The 12558-nt window shown below is 40.1% G+C and overlaps 1 protein-coding gene across 1 annotated transcript in view; it reads left to right on the top strand.

The window, feature by feature from the left end:
• The window catches only part of LOC126215362 (eukaryotic translation initiation factor 4B-like), a 49978-nt gene that overhangs the window by 22861 nt on the left and 14559 nt on the right, over positions 1-12558 (top strand). The window contains exons 6-7 of the mRNA XM_049942053.1: positions 69-354; positions 1487-1683. Of these exons, the coding sequence (XP_049798010.1) occupies positions 69-354; positions 1487-1683 (483 nt within the window). The remainder of the gene's footprint in view (positions 1-68; positions 355-1486; positions 1684-12558) is intronic.

Raw genomic sequence — 12558 nt, 5'->3', positions numbered from 1 at the left:
CATCAGGAAGGAGTCAAAGTGTGAGTGAATGAAATTTTTAACGGAGTATGTCTCAATGTTTCATGCAGGTGAGCCATCACAGAGGCCACGGCTGAACTTGCAACCCCGCACAAAACCTCTGGAGGAAGTCGCCGCTCCCATTGCGAAACCTCCCGAGCCAGCACCGGCTACCGGCGCGAAGGCTGCCTCGGTATTTGGTGGGGCTAAGCCCGTGGATACGGCAGCCCGAGAGCGGGAGATAGAAGAGCGTCTGGCTCGCGAACGCGGAATGTTGGGAGTCGGTGCTGGCGGACCCCCAAGTACAGCAAGGGACTCCCGTGGTCGCGAAAGGGACTGGGATCGAGACCGGGACAGGTAAGAAGTTTCAAATTGCAAGGAACACTTGTATGTTAATTTATTTGTGGCACACAGATTCTCTTTCTTCCCACACTTCTTCAAATCAGTTGTGACTGCACTGTTCACCACACACACACACACACACACCACACACACACCACACACTCTCTCTCCCCCCCCCCCCCCCCCCCCCCCCCCTCTCTCTCTCTCTCTCTCTCTCTCTCTCTCTCTCTCTCTCCTCTCCGACTCTGGTAAAGGAAAGGAGAGGAATAAATGTTGCATTTTAAGTAGTTTCTTTTTCTGCAGTGTTGTGGTCTTTTTTTTAATGTATTGTAATTTTTAATCTCTGCCTTTGACTAATTTCTTTTCTGTTGCCCGTTCCATAGCTTTCAAAACCATTTCTTTTTCTGTCTTATCCTCTTTCATTAGAATCAGCTCCTCACTTTAGTGTAGCAGAACAGGAGTGACCAGTTCTTTAATATCGCCATTCTCTCCCTCTCTTTCTCTCTATCCTTCCTTGTTTAGTTTCCTGTTGACATTTGTTGACGTTAGTTATTTCCATAGTATATTTATTTATTTGTTAAAGTATTCAAACACTTTGTACTATGTAGCTAAGTAGTGGAAAGATATGTTTTTCAGCATTACATTTCAAATGTAGGTGCTTAGATAAGTTTGAATGTATGAAATTTAAATCATTAGAGTCATACAGTGTGTACTTTTTGTATGTAATAGTAGAACTTAACTAGTCATACGCCAAAAATAAGAGGATTTATATATGTAGTTTCTCAACTAATCAGCCCCCAGAAGTGAAAAACTTAGCCCTGTGGCCTACTCCTTGACAAAAATTTTAACACAGAGTAGTGGTTTTCAACACCAAATGTTCTAAGATTTGTGTGGAAGGGATGAGATTTACTATAAATGGTCTGTTTTCACAATTGTGTTGTTAAATATTTTTTCATGTTATTAGCTTTTGTTTATAAGAAAATGTTCTACCTTGAAAATAAGCTCATGAAAGATATTAGAATTACTACCGATGTCATTCTAGTACACAGATCTTGCAACTCCTGGGTAATGTTTTGAAAATTTTGCAAACATTGGGCTTCAGTTTCTGAGAATGGTGCAGTCATTTGACTTCCTGTGGCAACAACAGGTTCTCCAGTACGAGCAGCGATCGCCGGCGCGAGGACTCCTGGCGGAATCCCCCCGCAGGGACCGGTGGAGACTCGAGTGACGGCGGACGCACTAGCCCGTACGGGAGCGACAGGGGCCGGCGGGCGGAGCAGGGCCGTGGCGAGGGCAGTGGGCAGAGCTCTCTGGACCGGCAGTCGCAGTCCCGGTCCTGGTCCAGTAAGTCAGCAGTAGCTGGGATCAAGTGACTTGCTAAGCAATTTGTGATAATGCTAATGTGTGCAGGACAGTTGGAGTGGATTGGGGCAGGGTGCATTTATATGTTGAAGCAACACTTACACTTGTATCAAAGAACAGTGTGTTCTGGCCCTGAAAGGTAATGCTATGCAAATGGCTTGTGCGTGGACAGGTTAACAGTAATTGAACCAAAGTTACATTTCCTCAGGCAGTATTGCGAGAACAACGAAATTTTCACTCTGCAGTGGAGTGTGCGCTGATATGAAATTTTGTGGCATATTAAAACTGTGAGCTGGACTGAGGCTCAAATGCGGGACCAGAATTAGTCTTGGTCTGGTGCACAGTTTTAATCTGACTGAAGTTTAATACTGTTAGACTCTGCACTTTTGATGCAAGAAGTGGCAGAGAAATATTTTATACAGCTTGAGATTGAATTACAGTCTCATGATATCTGTGATGAACTGATCTGATTCTCTCTGTTGTGTCCCATTCGGAAATGGTGCAATGATACTACTGCTGTCTCAGTTGTCAGTTTTGCTTTAACACCACTTTGTTTCTTGTCTTGAGATAAATTATAGCAGAAAAGCAGTCAGCTAAATGGGAAGTTTTTCCCCTATTTGTAAAAATTCAGATTGCATCAGCAGAGTACCAGGAAGGCACAGGAATGACACAGTATTTAACCCTACAAGAAAGGCGCATGAATATTTGAACATGTTGAAGGACCTATGCCCACCTCTTGCCACAGGATGCAGTCAAGTGTTTGTTGACAAATGGAAGCATTAACATCCAGCTTAAAGATCAAAGCAGTTGTTTGAGCATGTGGGTGTCTCCATATGATAGTTTGTAATCATGCAATGCAGAAACATGTCTTTGGTCCTAGCATAATGTGTGCGCACCCCCCCCCTCCCTCCCTCCCAAAAAGACACACACAAAGAAAAACCAAATCTGGCCACTTTTATGATAAATTGGGCACAATTGGTGACAGAAAGGTAAGAGTTGCCAAGTCATCAGAGCTGTTGCTTCAAACACTAAACTGAATGCACTCTACATCTATAATCAGCAAAATTAATGCACGAGAAATTTTTGCTTGTAACTTCTGCAGCAGTTTACCACATTCTTTGCATGGAATAGTGTTGCAACGCAACTCCCTCAACCTCATTTTTATAACAAAATTTTACTTTCCCATTTCTTGGATTTTGACATAACTGGTAAGTAATAGATCCCTTCTTGTACTTGTACAGCAATGCACTTTTCGATGTTGTTTTGAGTTAAAGAAGACAAAAATTGATATTAAGTTTTCAGATGGAAGTTGAATTGAATTTGAATATGTAATGTTTTGTAAAGACCATTGATGGAGATGACAATATGCTAATAAACACTGCAAGAATTATTCAGCTACTTTGAAGAGTCATCAAGAACTGCAACTATTGACATTTTTCTTGCCCGTGGCTGATGAGTGCTGAGCTGATTTTTCATAGACAAATGGAACTTCTTTTCAATCAGTACAGTGAAATAAGGTTACAGTATCATTGTTGACCAGCTATTTAATCTACTACAGGGGCCTGAATAAAGACTCACTCTTTGACTGTACCTTTCTGAAAACAGCAGACCAAAGGTGTCTGAATGCTCGCTCGCTCTCTCTCTCTCTCTCTCTCTCTCTCTCTCTCTCTCTCTCACACACACACACACACACACACACACACACACAGAGAGAGAGAGAGAGAGAGAGAGAGGGGGGGGGGGGGGCAGCTTTGTGGTTTGTAATTTTCTCTAAGGTGTAGTTTCATGTCTATTGAGTTTTGATACTAAAATCTCTGAAATTAATACCTTCCAAAAAGCGCTTGTCTGTGCCAATCGCAGAGGAAGTCGTCATTTGGAAGGAAAGCAAATATCAGTTCTTGGGTGTGGGCTGGAAGTTTTCCAATCTTCTAGTACTGCAATCTGAGCTGAGACACTCATTTTGACTTGCAAGGCTCTATGCGTTTTACTGCTTTTTGTTGCTGTAGTTCATTTGTACTATCGTATATATTTCTTTGCCTTTAACCTTGCTCCTTGGTTTTGTGTGTTTTGTATTCTTAGATTTTCCTTTGAATGTAATAGTCCACGTAAATTTGATTTCAGCCAAGGTTCCTTAGTACATTTTTTTAAAAAATAGCCTTTTTTCCATGTGTAAAATGCAGGGTAACGTGAGAAATATCTTACATAATCACCACAGATTTTTATATAATTTTGTATTCTTGCTCATTTCAATGGTTAGTACAAAAACCGATATAAATATAAATAAACCTAAGTTTCCGGTTTTGAAGCCCCATTAAACAAAATGTATATTTTAAGAATGGCAGCACAGTGGCACACACTATTTAGAAATGTGTTATATTGTTCGTCCTGTGTGTTCGTTACATAACAAATAACTGCCATGTTAATTTCCTTCCAAAAAGCAATTATCTGTGTAAAATGGCAGAGGAAGTAGTCATTCGGAAGGAAAGCAAAGTCATCTTGTACCACAGTCTGACTTGGAAAAATTTAGTAGTTTTATTAGTGCTAGAGAGCAACAAAATATTAACTTCTCCTTTTTCCAAATACAGTTAAAGTTTTGGTGGTTGTGATACCATTTTTGGAGGATGCATAGAACTGGAATGAGAATACTTTTGGAATAAATATCAGTAAGGATAGATGGAAACTCACCACACAGAGGAGACATTCCTTGCCAATTGTGCACATTTAAAATCAGATTAGGATATGTTTTAGCTATCTAGGTCATTTTCAGGTATATGAGCCAAGACTCAAGGTGTTGGGAGCAGAGGTGGAAAGGAATATGATGTATCTCTGCAGGACTGGAGCAACTGAATTGCGATCTCTACCAGGGTTTTGACAAACCTGAAACAAGAAATACACACACACACACACACACACACACACACACACACACACACACACAATCAGTTTGATATTCTGTGTGGACGTGACCATTAACAAGCTGTCTGCACACGAATCACCACTGCCAGACAGTGAATGAGAGACCACACAGCTGCCGAGTATGGCAGCGACTGCTCCACAGCTCATGCAACATGGGTTCTTTCCAATGACACCAGTTTTTCTGCCTTGCACATGCCACAACCTTAACTAGTCCCTTTCCTCCACCTGCCTCCTGCTCCCACGGCAGCCTTGCACTCACCTTCTACCCCTCTCTCCCCCAAGCCCACCTGTGTAGGTCAGTCCCCTTTCTTGTTTCTCTCCTCTCCCCATTTGCTCTCGAGCACAGCCTCACAGTGCCGCACCTAGCAGTCATCCTGTCCCTGCATACTCCTCAGGCACCACGGCAGCATCTTCACCCACCCTTTCCCTGCCATCCTACCTGCCCCGTGCCTCTTCCATACCCCACTGCTCATCCCAGCCAATATTGCTACTCATTACTTTACCCAATAATTACATTTGTTATTTTGATATGCTGTTCAACACCTCTTCCATGTAATCCTAATTCCTACTGTTGTCCCATCTCCGATTACCACTTTTCAATTCTTTGACAAGTTGTAGGGCGTGTTTTGAAATGAAATGTCTGTGTTTCAGAAACGTTTGCAGAGACTCAATTAGGCTCCACGGAAGGAATATACCGTTAGGGAAGAATAATGTTTAGAGCGTAATGTCATTGTTCAGATTGGGTGCCTTCCAAAAAGTGCTTGCTTACCTCTGATTATCACAGAGAAAGTCGTCATTTGGAAGGAAAGCAAAGATCAGTTCTTGGGTGTGGACTTGAAGGAAGTTCTTCCATCTTCTTGTACTGCAATCTGAGTTGGGACAAAGCAGTTTTGGATTTGGTAGTCTCAGCGAATTTTTCCTGTTTTCTAAATAAATTTTATACCACTATAGATAAATGCCCTTTACATTTAGCTTTGTTACTTGACTGATACCATCAAGACGTTATGGATTTGCTGTGCCCTGTTTTTCATACTCGGATTCTGCTGTGGAAGTAAGTGTCCACAAAAATACGACTTGTGTCTATGTTCAGTACTGGATTGTAGATAACGGAAATTTTTTTCTGTCTCTTCAGATGTGGGGTATTGCAAGAAATGTCTTACATAATCTGCAGATGGATTTCAACATTTTATTTGCCACTCTCACCCATTTTAATAATGCCTATCATAAAAAGCAAGAACAATACAGGGTGTGCATAAAGTCCAGGAACACTTTCAGTTATTTATTGCACAAGAACCAAACATTGTACAGATATCATCCATATGTCCTTTTGAAGAGAAACCCTGAAAGACCCCCCCCCCCCCACCGCCCGTGTGTGTGTGTGTGTGTGTGTGTGTGTGTGTGTAGTTTGGTAATTTGATGATACTACAGCTGTTCAACAGATGTTTAGAACCAAGTATGGTAAGAACCCACCAGCAAGGCAGGCCATTTACCACTGGCACAACAAATTCGTTAAGATAGGTTGCTTGTGCCCAGCAAAGAGAAGCAGACGTCCCAGTGTGAGTGAAGTGAATGTGGAGCGCATACGAGAGTCATTCATAAGGAGTCCAAAGAAATTGGTGTGTTGTGCATCCCGTGAACTCGAAATGGCTCCAGTGACAGTGTGGAAACTCCTGCGACAGAAACTGTTTATCAAACCATTCAAATTGGAGCTAGTGCGGAAGCTTAGTGAAGATGATAAAAACGAGCGTTTTGAGTTTTGTTCACTTTTGAGTTTTGTTCGCATTGCAACAATTGAATGTGGATGGGGATGGCAGTGTTGATAACTTGATTTTTAGCGACGAACCCACTTTTCATACTAATGGGAAAGTGAATAGGCATAATTGTCAAAGCTGCGTTACCAAGCATCCACACATATGCATTGAATTTGAGTGTAATTCCCCAAAGGTAAATATTTTTTGTGCCCCGTCAAGTTGAAAACTGTACAGACCATTCTTCTTCGCCAAGAGCAGTCACTGGATGTTGCTACTCGGACATGTTGCAGCAATGGCTGATGCCTCAAATGGAATCGAACTCTCCATCTTTCGACAGGATGGGGCTCCACCCCGTTTTCATCGTGAAGTTTGTGGGTACCTGAACACTGAGCTGCCGCATTGATGCATCAGCTGCTACAGAAGGAGACAGCTGTTTCATGAAATGGCCTCCCCAATCACCAGATCTCACTCTGTGTAACTTTTTTTCTGTGGGGGAACGTTAAAGATCTGGTGTATGTACTGCTTCTAGCACGTGATGTAGCAGAGCTCCGGGATAGAGGGCAACTGCCACAGCCGACAATTCCGTGCTGGGATGGCAATGGCAAAAATTTGATTGCCGTATTGACGTCTGCCGGGTCACTCATGGTTTGCTTATCAAATGTTTGTAAAAAAACTTCAAAGTTTCTCTTCAAAATGCAGTATGTATGACATCTGTACAATGTTTAGTTCTTCTGCAATGAATAATTGAGTGTTTCCAGACTTTATGTACACCCTGTATAATATTTTACCAAAATTTTGGGTTTCGAATCTCCATAAACTGATATTCGTGTATAAAGAATGGCAATGTGCAACAGGATATGTTGTGTAGAAGGCTGTTATGTTGCTGTAACTTTTGTTGTGTGTTTCAGTTACATAAAGCTTCTAATTATATTAAGTACCTTCCAAAAAGCGCTTATCTGTGCCAAATCGCAGAGGAAGTCGTCATTTGGAAGGAGAATAAAGAAAAATCAGTTCTTGGGTGTGGACATGAAGCTTGATAATCTTCCTGTACCTCAATCTGAGCTGAAACAGTTACTAGCACCAGTTCCATTCAGTTATCTTGGGAAATTATAGAATGTGTTTCCTAAGTCATCAAACAGAGCAAGAAATTGAATGCTTTCATTAATTATGCTATTACCTTACTTTAATATTTCTTGCTGTGTATTGACTCTGCAGCTATCATTATGTCTTCTTAGTTTCTTCTTTATTTCCTTTGGGTGTCAGGTGTGAAAATGAAAGTATCATGGTAGTATTAATTTAGATAATGCCATGCTGTGTGGTACATGACAATAATTGTTAAAAGGTGCTAATGAATTTTAATCACAAATGTGGTATTGGACGTTTGTACTATTACCTTTAGATAAAATTTTTGGCTGCTTGTGCCCCGGGCATTGCAGTTCCATGCATTTTCAAGGTCTCCTTTACATTTTTTTGCATTTGTTTCCTCATTTCACTTTTTTACTGTTGTTTCATGAACTTATAGTTTTCTTTTGTTAAAATGTTAAGTTTGGGTCAGAATCCCTGACCAGTACTTACGCACTCAAGCAAAATTTTTCATTACTGCTACTAGAGACGCACATACACATTCAGTTAGCTTTCAGAACTAATAAATGTGGACATGAAGCATTACAATCTTCACTAACTGCCATTTGAGTGGCAACAAGTCATTACTTACCACTGGGCAAGAGAGTGAGGCAAAAATATATTAGTTACACATTTGTTTTATTTTTGTAACTGTTTGGTAATTGACTTTGCAGTAACACACAGTGGTGGGAAGTACATTTAGGTTTCTTAATTGCCAAATTGTTTTAGGCGAATTCTCTTAACTGAGTACGTGCGTAAGTCATACTTGAAGCAAGGTACCTCCTGTGAAAACAGCTTTTGAATTGTCTTGGATAATTTCAGTAGGATACAGCAGGAAATACATTGTTTGATTCAGAAGTATCTGGGCACCTGTATGTACTGTAGAGTTAACCATTAGATGTAATGAGAGGTGGGCTCGTTAAAGTACAAGGAGCCTGGGATTGTTAGGTTGTCACTAGAAAAGTAATAACTTCAGAATGTGTCAGTCAGCAGAGTTCAGCGACTTCAAACATGGACTAGTTATTGGATGTTACTTGGGTGACAGATCTATCAGGAACATTTCAACCTTTTTAAAGACACCTGAGGCAACTTTTGGTACTATGATTGTGAACTGGAAATGTAATAGAATGATGACAGCCAGAGACTAGACAGATCTTGTGTTTTTGTGGGCAGAGACTGTCAAGCATTGTGGAAGGTGGTTGTGAAAAATGGCATGAAATCAACAGGAGTGCCATATGTTACCAGTAGTACACCTAGCACAATGGCTGTGCATAGAGTGTTCAAAGAACAGGGTACAGTGGCTGAGCAGCTCCACTTAAGCGACACATTTCTGTTGTAGATGGTAAGCAAAGCTTTCAGTGGTGTAAAGAGTGATACCACTGGATAATGGATGACCGGAAATGAATGATTTGCAGTAATGAGTCGTGCTACACCCTGAAATACTCCAGTGGAAGTGTTTGGGTTTGACGAATGCTTGGATAATGTTAGCTGCTATCGTGTATAATGCTAACAGTGAAGTATGGAGGAAGTGGTGGTACAGTTTCGGGTGTGGTCCCCTTATTACAATTAAGAAAACACTAAATGTAGGAGGTTATTAACATATTTCACAGCATTGTGAACTGCCTACAATAGATGAACATTTCGCAGACTATGATTGTATCAGCATGGCATTGAATCTTGTCATAAAGCAGAATCGGGGAGACTGTGGTTTGTAGACAATAACGTTCATGAAATGTACTGGCTTCCCCAGAGCCGTGACCTGAATCGAGAGGAACACCTTCGTAGTGAGTTAGAACGTCAACTTTACTCCAGACCAACCTTCTCCGGTTTTGGATGTTGAGGAAGACCAGGTTGCCATCCCTTGAGAAACATTGACACACTTCATTGAAAGTCTACCCAGCACAATCATGCTGACGTAAAGACAAATTGTGAAATGCCCCATAGTTTGCTTATAAAATGTTTGAAAAAAAAAGAAAAAAAAACACCTTAGTGTTTCTCTTCAAAATGCAGTATGTGTGACATCTGTACAATGTTTAGTTCTTCTGCAATGAGTAATTGGAAGTGTTCCTGGACTTTATGTACACCCTGTATAATATTTTACCTAAATTTTGGTTTTCGAATCTCCGTTAACTGATACTTGTGTATTAAGAATGGCCATGTGTAACAGGATATGTTGTGAAGAAGGCTGTTATGTTGCTGTAACTTTTGTTGTGTGTTTCAGTTACATAAAGCTTCTAATTATATTAAGTACCTTCCAAAAAGCGCTTATCTGTGCCAAATCGCAGAGGAAGTCGTCATTTGGAAGGAGAATAAAGAAAAATCAGTTCTTGGGTGTGGACATGAAGCTTGATAATCTTCCTGTACCTCAATCTGAGCTGAAACAGTTACTAGCACCAGTTCCATTCAGTTATCTTGGGAAATTATAGAATGTGTTTCCTAAGTCATCAAACATGTTCAGTAATGAGTGTTCAGATAATTTTGATCGGGCAGTGTGTTTTGCACATACCCTGGACAACACAATGATTGAACTTGATTTTATATCTGAGTAATCCACATTTAAAGACTAGGGTATAAAAAGTAGTCTTTCTGTTCTTTGCTGTGAACTGGCCAGGCTGACCAGGTTCACACAAAGGATGTATTATTTTACTTGAATATTCAGAACTTTTCAGTCGATACTGTCTCAAAGGAAAGGAAGATGCAGCCCCACACCCTGTCAATATGTGATGGTGGTCCCACCCCCTTCTTCAGTGTCGTAAAGTGCATGCCTGGAAGCTGAAAGGTCACAGATTGACACCTTATTAGATCTTGAAATTTTTCATTCTGCTTTTACCCAGACCTTCACCTTTTAGTGATATGAATGTATGCCAGAAATGACACATGGTTTGAATTTCACATTGAACTGTCATCTTTCCCTGCTAGCGTTACTGTGCAGGTTGCGAAAGTGCATCCAATCGAAAGAGTTGCACTGGCCAGCTGAATAGCCCTCAGGGACTCCCAGCTAATCACACTATACAACTATTTTATGTGAATTTGTTATTGTTTTATTTTATGTGACATCACCTTCAGTGCCTTCTGAGAAGGATATACCTGTGGAGGTCGTCATTTGAAAGGAGAGCAAATGATCACTTCTCTTGTGTGGACATGGAGCTGTACAGTCCGTGTCAGCGTGAGCTGGCACACTTACCTTAAGAGGGAGCACGAAAATATTGTTTTCTCCTGTTGTCAAATGCAGCTAAGGTTTTGTTGCAGGGTGTATATGCCCTGGGATGTATGCTACAAGTGCGAAATTTTTCATTGTTTCAGTTTTCAGTTAAATTTTTGTAATCTTGACTGATAAGAATTGCGACTCAGCATCTCTACTATATGGTGAGTAGCAACTTTCCTTTTCATAATATTGAAACATAAATGAGAGAATAACACCAAAATAAAACTTCAGGTGCAAAGAAAATGCACCATTTGAAACAACAAAACACAGTGCACCCACAAGAATCTGCCGACAGCAAAATGTCAAAGGCTTTAGGACGAAGACTATAAAGGGCAACAAACCGCTTTTGATAAGCGTGACATCACAACTGTTAACATTTCTAACAGGTTGCAAGAAAATATTGCGTGGTGGTTTCAGAAGCATTAATTTCAAAGTAAATTTCCTTCTGTGCAAGATGAATTATTTTACATGTGAGAATGTGCAGTGAACTACTTAAATCAGTGAACTACTTAAATCTCAAAGATTTGTCTGTCATCTAAAACTTCTTTTTCAGGACCAAGCACTTAGAAAAATTTCAGGCACATATGGCCAGCCCTTTATGCGATTATATAAAATTTTACTGGCACATTTGTTAAAGGGTATCACATGCCAAAAAAGATGAGGCTTCAAGTTTAGTTTTTAATATTTATTTTAGTTATTTCATAGATCACAAATTATGCGGTAATGGTGACAAAAATATAATTATCCTTAAAAAAAAAGTGTGAGGAGTTCTTGAGCAATTGCACACGTACTTCTATTTTCTATAAAAAGTCGACGTGCTTGACGGAATACGTATTCAGTCATGACTTTTTTAGTGCACAGCTTTGAACTTTATAATCATGTTTGCCAAAATTATTCAGCTGCTACAATTTAAACTGTGCTCTGCCTAACAACACCCTCAGAAAAGACAACAAAAAGTTTTTCACCACTAGTATTGCATGTGAAAGCTTATAGCTTTGCTTGTAGGTATACAGTATGTATATAAATGTTCCTATTGACTGACTATATCACGTGTCCTATGCTCCAAATATCTGCTGTCATTGAGTGGCTAGATCGCGTGGTGTGAGGTATGATTGGCTGACAAAAGCACATCACCAGTGCAATCTAGATTTCAGTGCTTTGGAAGTTACAATACTGGATTTGGTCTAATTCGTGGTTATACTGTATATTCATAATACAGAAATATGCAGTGTACATGTTGCTGTACATCAAAGATCTTTCCAGAACGTGTTTTTTACTGTTTCGTATCCCAGAGTGCTGGAAAGTTCAACACTGTTATTTAAAATCTTTACCATTCAAAGGATTGCTAAGTTTCACAGCTCTGAGAGAAAGTATATTGTCAGTTAACATAGGACAATTGTACTTTCGCCTTTGAAAAAGTGTATTTTTAACTGGAAAATCAGGGAATATTTTTCTTATCCGCATATACACCCTGCTACAGCTCTGAGACTAGTTTCGGAGGACGCCTACAACTCCAACATGATTAATATTAGAAGGTGTAGAGACATTTTTTTTCCAAAATTTGTGTCTGAAAAATATTTAATGACTATCATAGGTTAGGGGAAGAAATAAAAGTTTAAAAATTAAGTGTAATTGCACGTCAGATTCAGTGCCTTCCAAAAAGCGCTTATCTGTGCTAATCACAGAGGAAGTCGTCATTTGGAAGGAGAATAAAGAAAAGGCAGTTCTTGGGTGTGGACATGAAGCTTGATAATCTTCCTGTACCTCAATCTGAGCTGAAACAGTTACTAGCACCAGTTCCATCCAGTTATCACAGGAAATTATAGAATGTGTTTCCTAAGTTATCTAATAGCGCGAGAAATT

Source organism: Schistocerca nitens, chromosome 12, assembly GCF_023898315.1.
Source record: "Schistocerca nitens isolate TAMUIC-IGC-003100 chromosome 12, iqSchNite1.1, whole genome shotgun sequence".
In the NCBI taxonomy this organism is placed as follows: Eukaryota; Metazoa; Arthropoda; class Insecta; order Orthoptera; family Acrididae; genus Schistocerca; species Schistocerca nitens.
This window is presented reverse-complemented; position numbering and strand designations above follow the sequence as displayed.